The following is a 12933-nucleotide window of genomic DNA, read 5'->3' as shown; positions in this document are numbered from 1 at the left end:
CAGCCCTTGGAAGTGCCGTCATCTGTATGGGCAGACATTGCTATGGATTTCGTCGAGGCTCTTCCCCGCGTCAACGGCAAATCGGTGATTCTCACAGTCATCGATCGCTTCTCCAAATATGCGCACTTCATTCCCCTAGCGCACCCATACACGGCAAACTCAATGGCGCGTGTCTTCTTCAACACCATCATCCGTCTCCATGGCATTCCAAGCTCCATCGTCAGCGACCGTAACAAGCAACTTCTGGACATAGCTGTTCCGCCTAACAGGAGTAAAGTTGCAGCTCACCTCGGCGTTCCACCCCCAGTCAGATGGACAAGCGGAAGCGACCAACAAGATCATCGCCATGTACCTTCGTTGTCTCACGGGGGATCGTCCACACCAATGGCTCAGGTGGCTGCTCTGGGTGGAGTTTTGCTACAACTCCTCCTACCAGGCTTTGTTGCGCACTTCCTCATTCCGTGTCGTATACGGTCGTGATCCTTCATCGGTTCGCGCCTATGACCGGGTGCCTCCCGCCTTCCAGTAGTCAAGCAGGCCATGCAGGAGTGCGATGAGTTCATCACAAAAGTCAAAGATCATCTGGAGCAAGTTCACAAATTGCAGTAAAATTGTCACCACCACCTAGTCGAGTTCTTTCTAGGTCAGTGGGTCTGGCTCAGGCTCATGCATCGCCAAGCTGCTTCACTGGACGCCCATGGCTGCTCCAAGCTTGGTCCCAAGTACTTCTGACTGTTCCAGGTGATTGAGCGCATCGGCGACGTTGCATATTGCCTCAAGCTGTCGCAGAACGCCCACTTGCATGACGTTTTCCACGTCGACTTGCTCAAACCTTTCCATGGCACTCCGCCTGACTCGACTCCTCCACTGCCCCCAGTTCGTGATGGCAGAGTTGCCATCAACCCAGCAGCTGTCCTCAAGTACTGCTTGGCTCATGGTCAACGCGAGCTGCTTGTCCATTGGGAAGGTCGTCTGGGAGCCAACGCCTCTTGGGTTCCACTGAAGAGTTTCACAGCTTTTATCTAGACTTCCAGCTCGAGGATGAGCTGTTCATCGAGGGAGGAGAGATGTCATGTGGGCCATCCCCACATTAATTAATTTGTTTCCAAATTTGTTAGCATCGTTATTAGCTTGTTAGTTTCAAGATTTTATTGTTAGTTTGTTAGCAGAAATTCACCCTTATATAAGGGGAACTATCGGAGGTCGTTCAATAAATGTAACCAAGAGATTAGTCCAGCTTGATTTATCGTTCGTCTCCCCTGCCTCATGGGCGCGATCCCGCTCTTCGTCATGCATCTCCAGCCAACATCCCACCTGCCCGTGACATGAAGAAAGAGAAATTTAGAGATTTGCTGGGGGCATTGGGCCAACCAGAGAGAGCAGTCAGTTCCAAAGTTCCAATGCGATAAGAGTGCAGGCTGGGATTCCTGTGGCTTCATGACAAAAGCCTTCAAGTCAAGACAAGACTCTAGACTCCTCCCCCCCCCCCCCCCCTCTCAGTCTCAGGATAGGGAAGAACAAAATTACAAACGCAGCCTAGAAAGACAAGATCTTCCTCTGAACTGTGGGATTAGCACCACTGTAGAAACCGAAACTATTAAATTGCCAGATATATCAAGAAGCTGCGTGTGAGCAAGAGCATCTCAGAGCAGAAAGGGTCAAGACTGCTTGTCCTCCTACCCTCCTCTGTCTCTTTTGCACTCTTGCTTGTTGTAGAAACCTCATCCCTGCAGGTATGTTCTTTGACTCCATCTTCTCCACATGTGTTTGCTGAGCTAGGTGTATGTAGCAGTGATCATGGCTGATCGATGCTCTTTCAGCTCTGAATGCAGAAGCCAGGTTGTTAGTTAATTTACAAGAAGTAGGGGGATTTGAGGTTCTGCTTCATAGGATGGGAGAGACCAGTAGTAGTGCAAGTCATTCAAGGCAGGATCCTTGTGTTATTGGTTATGGCTTCCATGGCGCCATGGGCAACTCCACGCCTCCTGCAAGCTTCTTGTAAGAACGTCTCTCTCTATCTCTATCTCTATCTCTGATTTTTTGTATTGCCATCTCTGTTTCTCTTTTGGTCACTATGTTTTATGCAAATGAACAAGATACATGAACTGCATCTTGCACTTCTTTTCAAGTTTAGGAAAATTTGTATATGAGTTGCTCGGTTCTCATTTATCTCTCCATTTCATCTCATTTGTCATATTGATCGGTCTTCTTTGCCCCAACGTTCTTCATGCCTCCTGCGTGACGTAAAGACGAACCTTAATTTGTGTAGATCATATTTACCAAATCTTTTTGCTCTTTCTCTAATGGTTATTAATTGCTGTTTCGCATGCCTGGCAGGAACCAGGAAGGAGCTACCTATTTTGGAGAGCTAGAAGAGGCTCTCATGCATCAGGTTGCCACACTAAGGATGACTCAACAAGCAGCAACCACCTCCACAGCTCATCATGGAGACACCACGCGTACGTAATTCTCTCTCTCGTTTCTCTCTCTCTCTCTCTCTCTCTCTCCGACCAAGACCAAAGAAACACACTACCTTCTCTCTCTCCCTTGGCTGCCCAAGGCCAAAAACACACAACCTTGTGAGGCACTTTTACAAGAGGTTAGGGCATTGTAGTCAAAAGAAACCATGCAACAGCAGCAGGATTGCAGGAGTAGCAGTTGTGCAGCTGTGCTACTTGTTTGTGGTGTGACTACCTTGTGACTCCTCCTTACCCTTCCCTTTTCTCTCTCTAGAGGGCACAATTCTCCATGGTGGTACAAGTCCACACTACCAACTCTCTGGCTCTCTTCAGGCACAGCTCAAGGGAATAAGTTCCACTCACTTTCACTGCCACAATGGCCCTCACTTCCCTTGTGATCCCAATGCATCCTTTCAGTTTCACCTCCGGTACTTTGGATACATGTCGTGATCTCCTCCTCCCCTATGATATCTTCTTGCAGCCTTTGCCACTACTGCTGCTGCTGCAACAGCTACAGCTTGGCCACCTCATACACTGGACATCTTCCCGTCTTGGCCTATGAGATATCTTCACACACCCAAGGTATGGAGTAGCTATGAGTCTACAAGTATTTGTACATCTAGCTGGTAGCAACAACACAAGATACAAAAGTGAGATGAAGTCACTACGGTAAGCTGAGTTCTGAGGTCCTGCTTTTGCTTTTGCACGTTCGGAGGGTTCAAATGTGACAGCAGATAGCACAGACTCGGAGAGCAGCAGCAAGAACGACAGCGACCACAAGGCATCTTCGGACCAGCTGGGAGCAACGGCAAACATGGCAAGCCAGTTTGATCAATTTTCCCAGCAGCAGCAGCACAAGCACAAGGTAGGCATTTCTGTGATATATCAATCACCGCATCTTGCAGTTTCTTGTATATATATCTTGTTCCCTATTCTGGCCTCATGTCGCTGGCTAGCCCACAAGGCCACAACTTCCAAGATGCTCATGCAGCTACGGTAGAACACATTATTCCAGGGCATTTTATGATCTTGCTGCTCCCAAGATCGCCAATCCCAACACGTTAGGTGAATCTTTTAGCCCCTAGGCCCCTGTAGCCCTCTTATCTAAAAATCTAAAATAAATGTTATTTTGGGTTACGTGCAGTTAATTATTTCAATTTTTAGTAAAATTTAGATAGTTGAAAATGATATGGATAGATTTTTACTATATTTTATCAATATATTAAAACAAAAGTAGTAATCAAATTGTATTTTAGGGACCGTGTCAACATCTAAAACGATATTTATTTCGAACTTATTAGAGAAACTTTCAACATGATCCCATAATGCTTCTTTTACACGGGACTAGTTGGAAAATGTAACTCCGCATTATGTTGCGCACGCACGGTCTATCTCGGCCGTCTCTCTCCCCCTTGATACCTATCTATCCGTTGATTCTCTTATATATTTTATAATTTTTTTCATCTACCCCTCTAGCATAAATCTGAACAAAAATAAACGGTCATGATAAATCATGGGTCCGCATACCTTGTGGAAATTTTTCTTCCGGACTAGTTCCGTGTAATGATAGTGTTGGATGACGAATATTTTCGTTTACTTAGAAAATTTTCATTTGATTCTAGTTCCTGTAAAAAGAAAACTTGTCATTCTAGTTCCATGATCTTTCATTGTAGGTGTGGATAAGTATGGTAGAGGATATGTTAGGCTAATGCATGATAGATCATGTACTGCCATTGGCGATGCAGTAGGATACGAGTTAGCATTCTTACAATATTATTGTATCTAGCTCGCAAAATTGTGCCCTAATAGAAATGTACCAACTGATGCTTAAAAATGGCACCTTTTGGTCAGTGGTGCTTTGGGTACTTTCTGGGTCAATTGATGAACTGCCAAGATATATTGGATGAAAACATTATCTATGAACTGATTGATTCACACTTGACCGAAAGAGAACTTTGCAAATTAGGGTGCGACAGCAACATAGACAGAAAGCAAAACCAAGCTTTGTCTGTTGTAAGAGTGGGTGGCTTCCACCAAATGTACAGACTGTTTTTTATTTCTGCTTGATGTAACGTGCATGTCGAGATCCTGCTATAGATTGTTTACGCCATATACAAACATAGATGAATAGCAATATTGCTATTTGTTTCATTTCTCTCGTATTGTCTAATTGTACTCAGCTGTACTATTTTACATGTTGTGACTTGTTCGTGTCCACTTGCCACGCAGAATATGGCAAAAAGTTCCACTCGAAGGACCGGCAAGACACTTGATCCAAAGGTCTCTATTTGGCTCTTTCAGTTACCTTTTTTACAGTCGTGCATGTTCAGGGGGATGCAATGCAAGCTAATGGCGATGAGCTTGCAGTATTTGACAATCCTAGACGATGAGTTTGATCTTCTCTCTTGGTGTCAGCAGACAATCAGAAGGCTTGCTCAGAACCGAGAAGCTGCACGCAAAAGCCGGCTGCGAAAGAAGGTGAGTGTTTCGACCATCAGCTACATGGAAACTGATGCTTTTCAGCAGTGAGTTTGCCAAGTTCTTACAGTTAGTTTTGCCAATGTGCCATAGGCTTACATTCAGCAACTTGAGAGCAGCAAGCTGAAGCTTGCTCAGATGGAACAGGACATCCAGCGAGCCCGTTCCCAGGTATACTTTTGAGTTTTGACTCGTATGCTTTTGCCTGCTGATTACTCACAGGCCATCTGAACCCAATGAAATCTGAACTCGTGTGCTTTTGTTTAGGGCCTCTTGCTTGGAGGAGCACCAGGTGCAAACACCAGCTCAGGTGCCTAATCTGATCCTCATTTCTCAACCTTCTTGTCACGAGTTTATAGTTGTTGTAAGGATCTGCATCGACCGTTGGTCACTGGAGGTTATGGTCCACTTGTCTGACTGCGGCGTCCATGTCCAGGCGCCGCGATGTTCGACATGGAGTACGCCCGGTGGCTGGACGGCCATGGCCAGCTCATGGCCGAGCTGCATGGAGCCCTGCACGCGCGCCTGCCGGACGGTGACCTCAGAGCCATCGTCGATGACACCCTGACCCACGACGACGAGCTGCTCCGTCTCAAGGCCATGGCGGCCAAGTCTGATGTCTTCCATCTCATCACCGGGGTGTGGGCGTCCCCAGCCGAGCGTTGCTTCCTCTGGATGGGCGGATTCAGACCCTCCGATCTGCTCAAGGTATGAATTCCTTTGTGAAATCTGAACAAAACATCTTAGATCAAACTGTCTGCTCAAGGTTCATTTTGTCAGAAATTGCACATTACACTTACATCAAGTACAAAGCTCACTCGACAGTTACATACTTGGATATGACAAGAAAACAGTTCACCCATCTATCCAGTATAAGAAAATGAACTCAAGCTAAATCTGAGCTTATCCTCAAAGTACATGTATGGTTTTTCTCAATTTCATTACATACTTCTTCATGTTGCTGCAGACACTGCTGCCCCAGCTGGATCCCTTGACTGAACAGCAACTGATTGGCATCTGCAACCTTCAACAGTCATCACAACAGGCAGAGGAAGCTCTCTCCCAGGGCCTGGAGCAGCTGCATCAGTCACTAGCTGACACCATGGCCGGTGGATGTCTGATTGAGGACGCCAACATGAGCTTCATGGGTCAAATGACCCTTGCCCTTGGCAAGCTGTCCAACCTTGAAGGTTTTGTAATACAGGTTATGATTTCTCATCAAATCTTGATCAGTATGTCAGTGTTATAGATATTTAAATGCAACAAAATCAAACTTTTGGGGGGTTTTTTGCAACAAAACAACTTTTGGGGGGGGGGGAGTCAAAATCCAAGTGACTTTTGGGGGGGGGGGGGGGTTGCATTTTTCCCTGATATAATACTTGACACAACTTGTAATGAGTTCAAAATTGGCAGCGCTACTGCATTCCAGGCAACTTTATTTGTCTTGTCACATCTGTATCATATTAGACCTCATCAGTTCTGCCATTAGTTATGCTCAAAAAAGCAAAGTGTCCTTTTTAGACAATGTCAAATTTTGATCACTCCAGAATTTGGAACACACTCATGTCTAATATATTATGCCATCAACAAGTGTTAATGTTGACATCATATGTCTGCATCGTAGAAAGAAATGACGTGTAGACTAAGCATCTAATGATATCCTTTTGGAATGCATCTGTATAATCATAGCATGCCTGCATGGGGTAACTACAAGCTTATTGATTAGTAGCAGGCACTTAAATTAATAGATATGCTAAAATTAATGTTCCTGCAACATGTGCTAAAACTACATGTGTAATTTCCAGGCTGATAACTTGAGGCAGCAGACTCTTCATCAGATGCACAGGATTCTGACAGTTCGGCAGGCAGCTCGATGTTTCTTGGCCATTGGCGAGTACCACAATCGCCTTCGTGCCTTAAGCTCCCTTTGGGCTTCTCGTCCTCCAGAGTAAGCACCATGAAGCTCCAACCTCAGTCCCCTACCTTTAGTATAAGAAAGAAGTACCCAACCTCTCTCTACTCCTTTAGTTGAAGGTAGCATTCATCAATGATTGGACAAATTCAAGTACACATGAATATATGATAGGGTCAGGGCAGGCATGAGGCATCTAAATTAATATACCAAGATGTTCCCTACTAAATCAGTATGGAATGGACCACCCTCCTACCAGCAATCAAAAGTCAGAAAGCAACCATGACAAAAAAAAAAAATCCATGCACCCTCACAAAAAAAAGGCCATGCTATGGCGTAAAAAATAAGGACTAAACATGGTTTGTGTCACTTTCTCTAGATATTCAATTACTTTGGCCAACTAACTGAATTATGCAAGGCTCTAAAAGAATTAGCTGTAGTATAATTTTCTAGATGCTTCCCTCATCTGTTTATAATTGCCCGTGCCTGTATTGCCTGCAGAATACTGGTGGCAGATGAAGACAATTCTGGAGAGCTAAGCATTGCGGCACAACCATCCCGAAACCAATTTTCAGCCTTCTGATTCACACATGTTGTGGAACTAACCTTCAGCATAGGAGCAAGAGAGAGACGACTGGGAAGATAAGTTTTGGATGTAACCAGCAGATTTCTGAGCCACAGATGAGAGCTGGGAAATGAAGGAAGATTTAGACCAGGGAATGTTTCTGGAATATTTTTTTTGGGGGAAAGAGCATTTATGAAAAAGTGCAAAACTTGTATGAGAAATTTCCAGGGTGGTGAAATTGTTTAGTTCGCTGTGGTGTGAAGGCGGGGGGGGGGGGGTGTGTTCTTTTGGTTCTGTCCAGGCTAAATTCTCAAAAACAGTTCTTCCTACGTAATGAAAGAATCCATTCAGCAATTCCGCCTGAACTATATTTGGTTATTAACTTATTATATTGTAATTTATCTATGTCCACCTATTTGGTTACATAAAGCAAAACATTAAGGATAATTTCCGCCCACAGTCAATTAACAAGAGCAAGAAAATTTTGCCTCAAAACCTGGGTCTAAATTAATTCAAATGATATTTAAAGGTAGAAACACCAAGATCATTGCTTCCAAAATAAATAAGAATATACAGTGCACAACAGTGGGTACCATTTTGAGACAACAGATATGCTATGACCGGAAGGGGTGACTCACAGGAGCTTTATACCATATACAACTAGCGAGCGTTCATAAGAGTTAACAGATGAAGAATTCTCTCATGTGTATTGAATTGCACAAAACTACAAGTATTATGTTAGTAACACAAAACTTGAATTTTTTTTTAAATAATACTATTGTATTGGAAAATTGTAAAAATAATAGTCAAATTCACAAAATTACAAGAATATATACATGAGTACCAACAAGAGACCTGTCGGTACTTCGCATGCCGACAGCCTACATGGTAGTGGGCCCAGGGGCCTATCGGCACGCCAGCAGTATGTTTGGGGATCTATCGGCATTCCGAATGCCAATAGGTCTTATGTCTCGCAGATAATATTCAAAGAAAAATTCATAACTTTTTCATATGATCTTGAATGAAGATGATCTTTATATAAAAATTGTAGCTATCGACGAGATCTATAACTTTGTAGTTGAACATTTTTCCATTTGAACCCGTTTAGACACCCAAAAAATGGTTATAAATTTCAAATTTGAAAAACTAGATCTGGAACTTCTAACCACCTTTTGAGAATCTAAACGGATTCAAATGAAAAAATGTTCAACTACAAAGTTATAGATCTCGTCGATAGCTACAATTTTTATATAAAGATCATCTCCATAAAAGATCATATAAAAAAGTTATGAATTTTTCTTTGAATATCATCTGCGGGACATAGGACCTGTCGGCACGCGGAATGCCGACAGGTCCCCGGACACACTGCCAACAAAAAGTTATGAATTTTTCTTTGAATATCATCTACGGGACATAGGACCTGTCGGCACACGGAATGCCGACAGGTCCCCGGACACACTGCCAACGTACCGACGGGCCCACTACCACGTAGGCTGTCGGGGCACACGGAATGCCGACAGGTCCCCGGACACACTGCCAACGTACCGACGGGCCCACTACCACGTAGGCTGTCGGTATACGAAGTATCGACAGATCCTTTATCGGTACTCCAAGTGCTGATAGATACATATTCTTACAATTTTGTGACTCTTATTTTTACAATTTTTTAATAAAATAATATTATTTTAAAAAACTACATGTATTGTGCACCAATTTCACACGAAACCCGATTCTAATTACATTCACTTAAAAAATAGTCTTATGTTTCTCCAAAAATCATAGAATTTTTGTACGTGTTCCATAATTCATGTGCAATCCATTTTAATTGGACTCACCTAAAAAGACTGTGTATAACTTAAATAAAAATTATCCAAAAAATGCTACTTTTATAACCCCTAAAAATTGTTAGGGCCTCAAATAAAATCCCAAAAATCTGAAAACATTCATTAATAATATGCTCCATTTATATACTTACAAAGGAACTCGCTTTTTCACCATATAACCTAGGGCTGGAAATAATTTTAGAAATTATTTCATTATATAAGAAAAATATTAATGATTTTTTTTCATATTTTTGGGATTTTATTTGAGGCCCTAACAATTGTTATGAGTTATAAAAGTAGTTTTTTTAGAGAATTTTAGTTTAAATTCTACACAGACTTTTTGGGTGAATCTAATTAAAATGAGTTGCACATGGATTATAGAACACGTAAAAAAAGTTCTAGAACTTTTGGAGAAACATAAAACCATTTTTTGAATGAATCTAGTTAAAATCGGGTTTTGTGTGAAATTGATGCACAATACTTGTAGTTTTGAGTTATAAATGGCACAATACTTATAGTTTTGTGCAATTCACTCTAAATTATTTGAAATCAGGAATGTTACAGACTTACACCGGACCTAAACAAATATGCCATTTTATGGTGTTGCAAACAGGCTTTAACATCACAAAAGGTACAGTGCTAAAGAAAATGTTTTGACTTACAACTACTTTTCCTTTTTCTGAGAAACCTGATGTTTGGACCACTCTTCCAAGTTTTTCCGGTGGAGAGCATTCATTTTTATCTTTCTTCTTTCACGGATGATATTCTCAGCATCTTTCCAGTTTTCAGCGGCGCCCAGCGCTACTAGAATTGCACACATGACACATGCGCTTCTTCCATGACCTAATTTGTCAATCAAGCAGGAAAAACATAATAGTTAATATAGTGTTCAAATACTAGGAAGTACAATTATGTACATCACAAGATCATCAAGATACAATCCTTATATTAATTATCTTCATAAGTTGATACATTACTACTAACCAAATGCACAATGGACATAAACCGGTTTCCCCTCGGATCTCTTTTCGCATGCCCAACGTGCAGCTAGTTCAATTTGGTATGGTGACGGCGCTCTTGTGTCCCAAGTAGCCAGACAAAGATACTCATCTTCTGGAACAAAGGAACTTCTTGGCAGTTCACAAGTGCAATCAATGACAGATGGACGTCCAGGAGGCAAATGCTTCAATAGAAACGGCCAGCCTCCCAGATACAGGCCTTCCGCAATCTTGTCATACACAGACTCCTTCCTCACGAATCTCTTCACGATTGCATATGCCCGAGCAAGCATCAAGAAAGGACCAAATATTATACTTGACCAGAGCGGAAATCTCCCCACAGAGTTCTTCCCCAATATCCATGGTAGGTTGATGGCATTATGAGAAGCAAAAGTGACGATGCAGGCAACAGAACTGGTGGCTAGGAGAGGTCCCATAACAATTGCCATGCCCATTTTCCAAGTAGCTGCAGCGATGACAAGAAGAGCAGTTGCAGCGATGCCAGTCACCTTGGATATCCCCATCGTTGTCTTTTATACTTAAAACTGCTTCTTTTGCAGTATCAAGGCCAAATCTGCATCAAGATTTTCATCAGATGATGCCTTTTAACAGAGCAGTGAAATTTGCCTTCCATAAGGAAAAACAATTTTACTATATGGAATTCGTTCCATTAATTCTCGAATACAAGATATGTTAGCGTGCCCCTAGCTCATTGGCACGTGAAAGTGAAAAGGAGAACTTTTCGGCACACATTTTTTCAGAATCTAGATGACTTGAAAAGAATGAAACAGAGAGGATTTTAATGGCCCTAAGAGCAAATATTTGATATGAGCACTGCAGTAATAATTCCCAAAAGTTTAGCAGCAAACGTCAGTTAGCAGCTATGTACTGGCATCCTAACTCAAGGCAATATACTGAATAAGCCAATACAAAATAGTAAGGGATGATAAATCCCCAGGCCCGTATACCAAGCATGTTCAGCATGTGCGATGGAACAGGGCCCCCAAATCTTAATTACTGTGTAATTACTGGTAGTTAATCGTGATGGCAGCATGGGTTATAACAGTGTTGCAGCAGTCTAATGTACTCTCTTTGATGAATTCCAAGTGGTCATGAGCTTTTCAACCTCCTCTTTCTCTCTGCATTAACCACAAGCACGTCGTCTCTTTCCATGCCAAAAATGCACTAAATATATATCATGATGTCTGGATCTATACCTGCTACTTTTGTTCTATCTTCTATCTGTACAAAATATGATCTTTTTTATACGAGTAGGAAATATGATCTTAGTCACATGCAGAAAAGAGTTTTTCTAAATTGACGTCAATTGTTCAAGTCCTACTTGCGTTCTACCATGGCACACGAAAGACTTAATAGATTAGTGACAATAGCACATAATATGATATTGCGGGGAATATTAACCATGAAGAAGGATTTTATTTCAAAAGTATATGTGATGCTTTTCGGTAGAAGTAAAGATACCAATTTAACGACCTCCTTTTAGCATGAATCATGTGATGTAATAATGTACGCTTTATTTTGGGGTGTCCCGTTTTTCCTTGGGTGAGATCCGTCGAACTGTAATAGGGCGTGCAGCCCCATTTGTACTTATTTTCTCTTCCTTCTAAAGTGATGGGCAGAGCTTCTACCATTTACCGCTCAAAAAAAAAAATCATGTGATGTAATTCTTAGTATCGTAAGAAAATCCATGTTAAAGTTACATAAATGAATGAAAAAAATTGATTAATGACATTTTTTAAGTTGAGGGTCCAATATTATGTTTAGCACAGGGCCTCCAGATTCTTAGGTGCGGCCCTGTAAATCCCACAAACTTGACTGACCCAACATTTCGAATCGAGCAAACTCGCTCATTGACCAATGCACCAAGTAGCTGAGAAGGGGGGCGGAAAATTAACAAATATTTAAAATATATATGTGTTTGGTTGTCTGAAATGCCATCTGTCTCAGTTTCAGAATATATATATGTGGCTCAGGGAAATTCCACCATTCTAGCCTATGAAAAACCGGTAAACTAGATCCCACCTAGATCAAATCACTCAGCCAAGATCCATCTGATCCAAAGATTGCAAACAAAAGCGATTTGACAGTATTATTCGAGAACCATGTCGATCTGAACCAAGTACCAGAGGAAAGAAAATACATGTTCCAAGGAGGGAGCAGTTGTCCGGGACTACCTCGGCAGCTAGACGAGGCCGGAGCAGGTGAGGACCGCGTCTGGGAGGAACAGGAAGCGGGAATGCGGGGGAGGAGGAGGCGGCCATGCCCCTGTGGATGGAACGGATCCTCCCACCATTTGCTCCCCGGCATCATCGGGGATGGAGTCGGAGACGTGCTATTTCCAAGGAATTTTTCTTCGATGGGCCATCGTAAGCACTTGCCGTGGGCCCAATGCAGCACTATCGGGTCACGGGACAGAGGCTGGCTTGGGCCGTGTGATAGACGGAAAATCGTGAAGCCCAACGGGCAGACGGAATCGGGAGCGGGCCAGCCCTGGCCAACGGTTCAGCCCGTTTCAAAAAACCGCAAGAGTAATTTACCGTTGTTCCGGTCTAGGTTAGATGTTAGAATTAATTTTTTTATATAAATTTAGTAGAGTAAATTAATTCGAACATATTGTCCGATGAACAGGTGAGATGAAGGTTTTGTCAGTTCAACAGTCGAGATGAAGTTCTCGCTC

General features: G+C 42.5%; 2 protein-coding genes across 7 annotated transcripts; one reads left to right on the top strand and one right to left on the bottom strand.

Annotated features, from left to right (window-relative positions):
- Positions 1 to 1500: 1500 nt before the first annotated feature.
- On the top strand, positions 1501 to 7495 carry LOC133886640 (transcription factor TGAL4-like). 2 transcript variants are annotated; one of them, XM_062326373.1, is made up of 13 exons: positions 1501 to 1733; positions 1821 to 1998; positions 2338 to 2459; positions 2941 to 3041; positions 3175 to 3324; positions 4689 to 4739; positions 4878 to 4937; positions 5031 to 5108; positions 5205 to 5247; positions 5374 to 5645; positions 5905 to 6141; positions 6743 to 6885; positions 7351 to 7495. In XM_062326373.1, exons 2-13 carry the CDS (start codon positions 1892 to 1894, stop codon positions 7430 to 7432), a joined length of 1446 nt encoding a protein of 481 aa, XP_062182357.1. In that variant the 5' UTR covers positions 1501 to 1733; positions 1821 to 1891; the 3' UTR covers positions 7433 to 7495. The 2 variants fall into 2 exon arrangements, with proteins under 2 accessions (XP_062182357.1, XP_062182358.1); XM_062326374.1 differs by lacking the exon at positions 7351 to 7495 and having other exon boundaries at positions 2941 to 3042; positions 3173 to 3324; positions 6743 to 6889.
- Positions 5681 to 12930, bottom strand: LOC133886642 (uncharacterized). Of its 5 annotated transcripts, none has more exons than XM_062326378.1 (4): positions 12431 to 12928; positions 10222 to 10809; positions 9900 to 10080; positions 5681 to 6120 (listed from the first exon to the last, which is right to left on the bottom strand). In XM_062326378.1, exons 2-3 carry the CDS (start codon positions 10757 to 10759, stop codon positions 9902 to 9904), a joined length of 717 nt encoding a protein of 238 aa, XP_062182362.1. In that variant the 5' UTR covers positions 10760 to 10809; positions 12431 to 12928; the 3' UTR covers positions 5681 to 6120; positions 9900 to 9901. The 5 variants fall into 5 exon arrangements, with proteins under 5 accessions (XP_062182362.1, XP_062182364.1, XP_062182363.1 ...); XM_062326380.1 differs by lacking the exon at positions 5681 to 6120 and adding an exon at positions 6305 to 6390 and having other exon boundaries at positions 12431 to 12930; XM_062326379.1 differs by lacking the exon at positions 5681 to 6120 and adding an exon at positions 6487 to 7537 and having other exon boundaries at positions 12431 to 12929.
- Positions 12931 to 12933: the final 3 nt, after the last annotated feature.

Source organism: Phragmites australis, chromosome 12, assembly GCF_958298935.1.
Source record: "Phragmites australis chromosome 12, lpPhrAust1.1, whole genome shotgun sequence".
Classification (NCBI taxonomy): domain Eukaryota; kingdom Viridiplantae; phylum Streptophyta; class Magnoliopsida; order Poales; family Poaceae; genus Phragmites; species Phragmites australis.
Note: the sequence above shows the minus strand (reverse complement) of the source record. Positions and strands in the feature narration are given on the sequence as shown.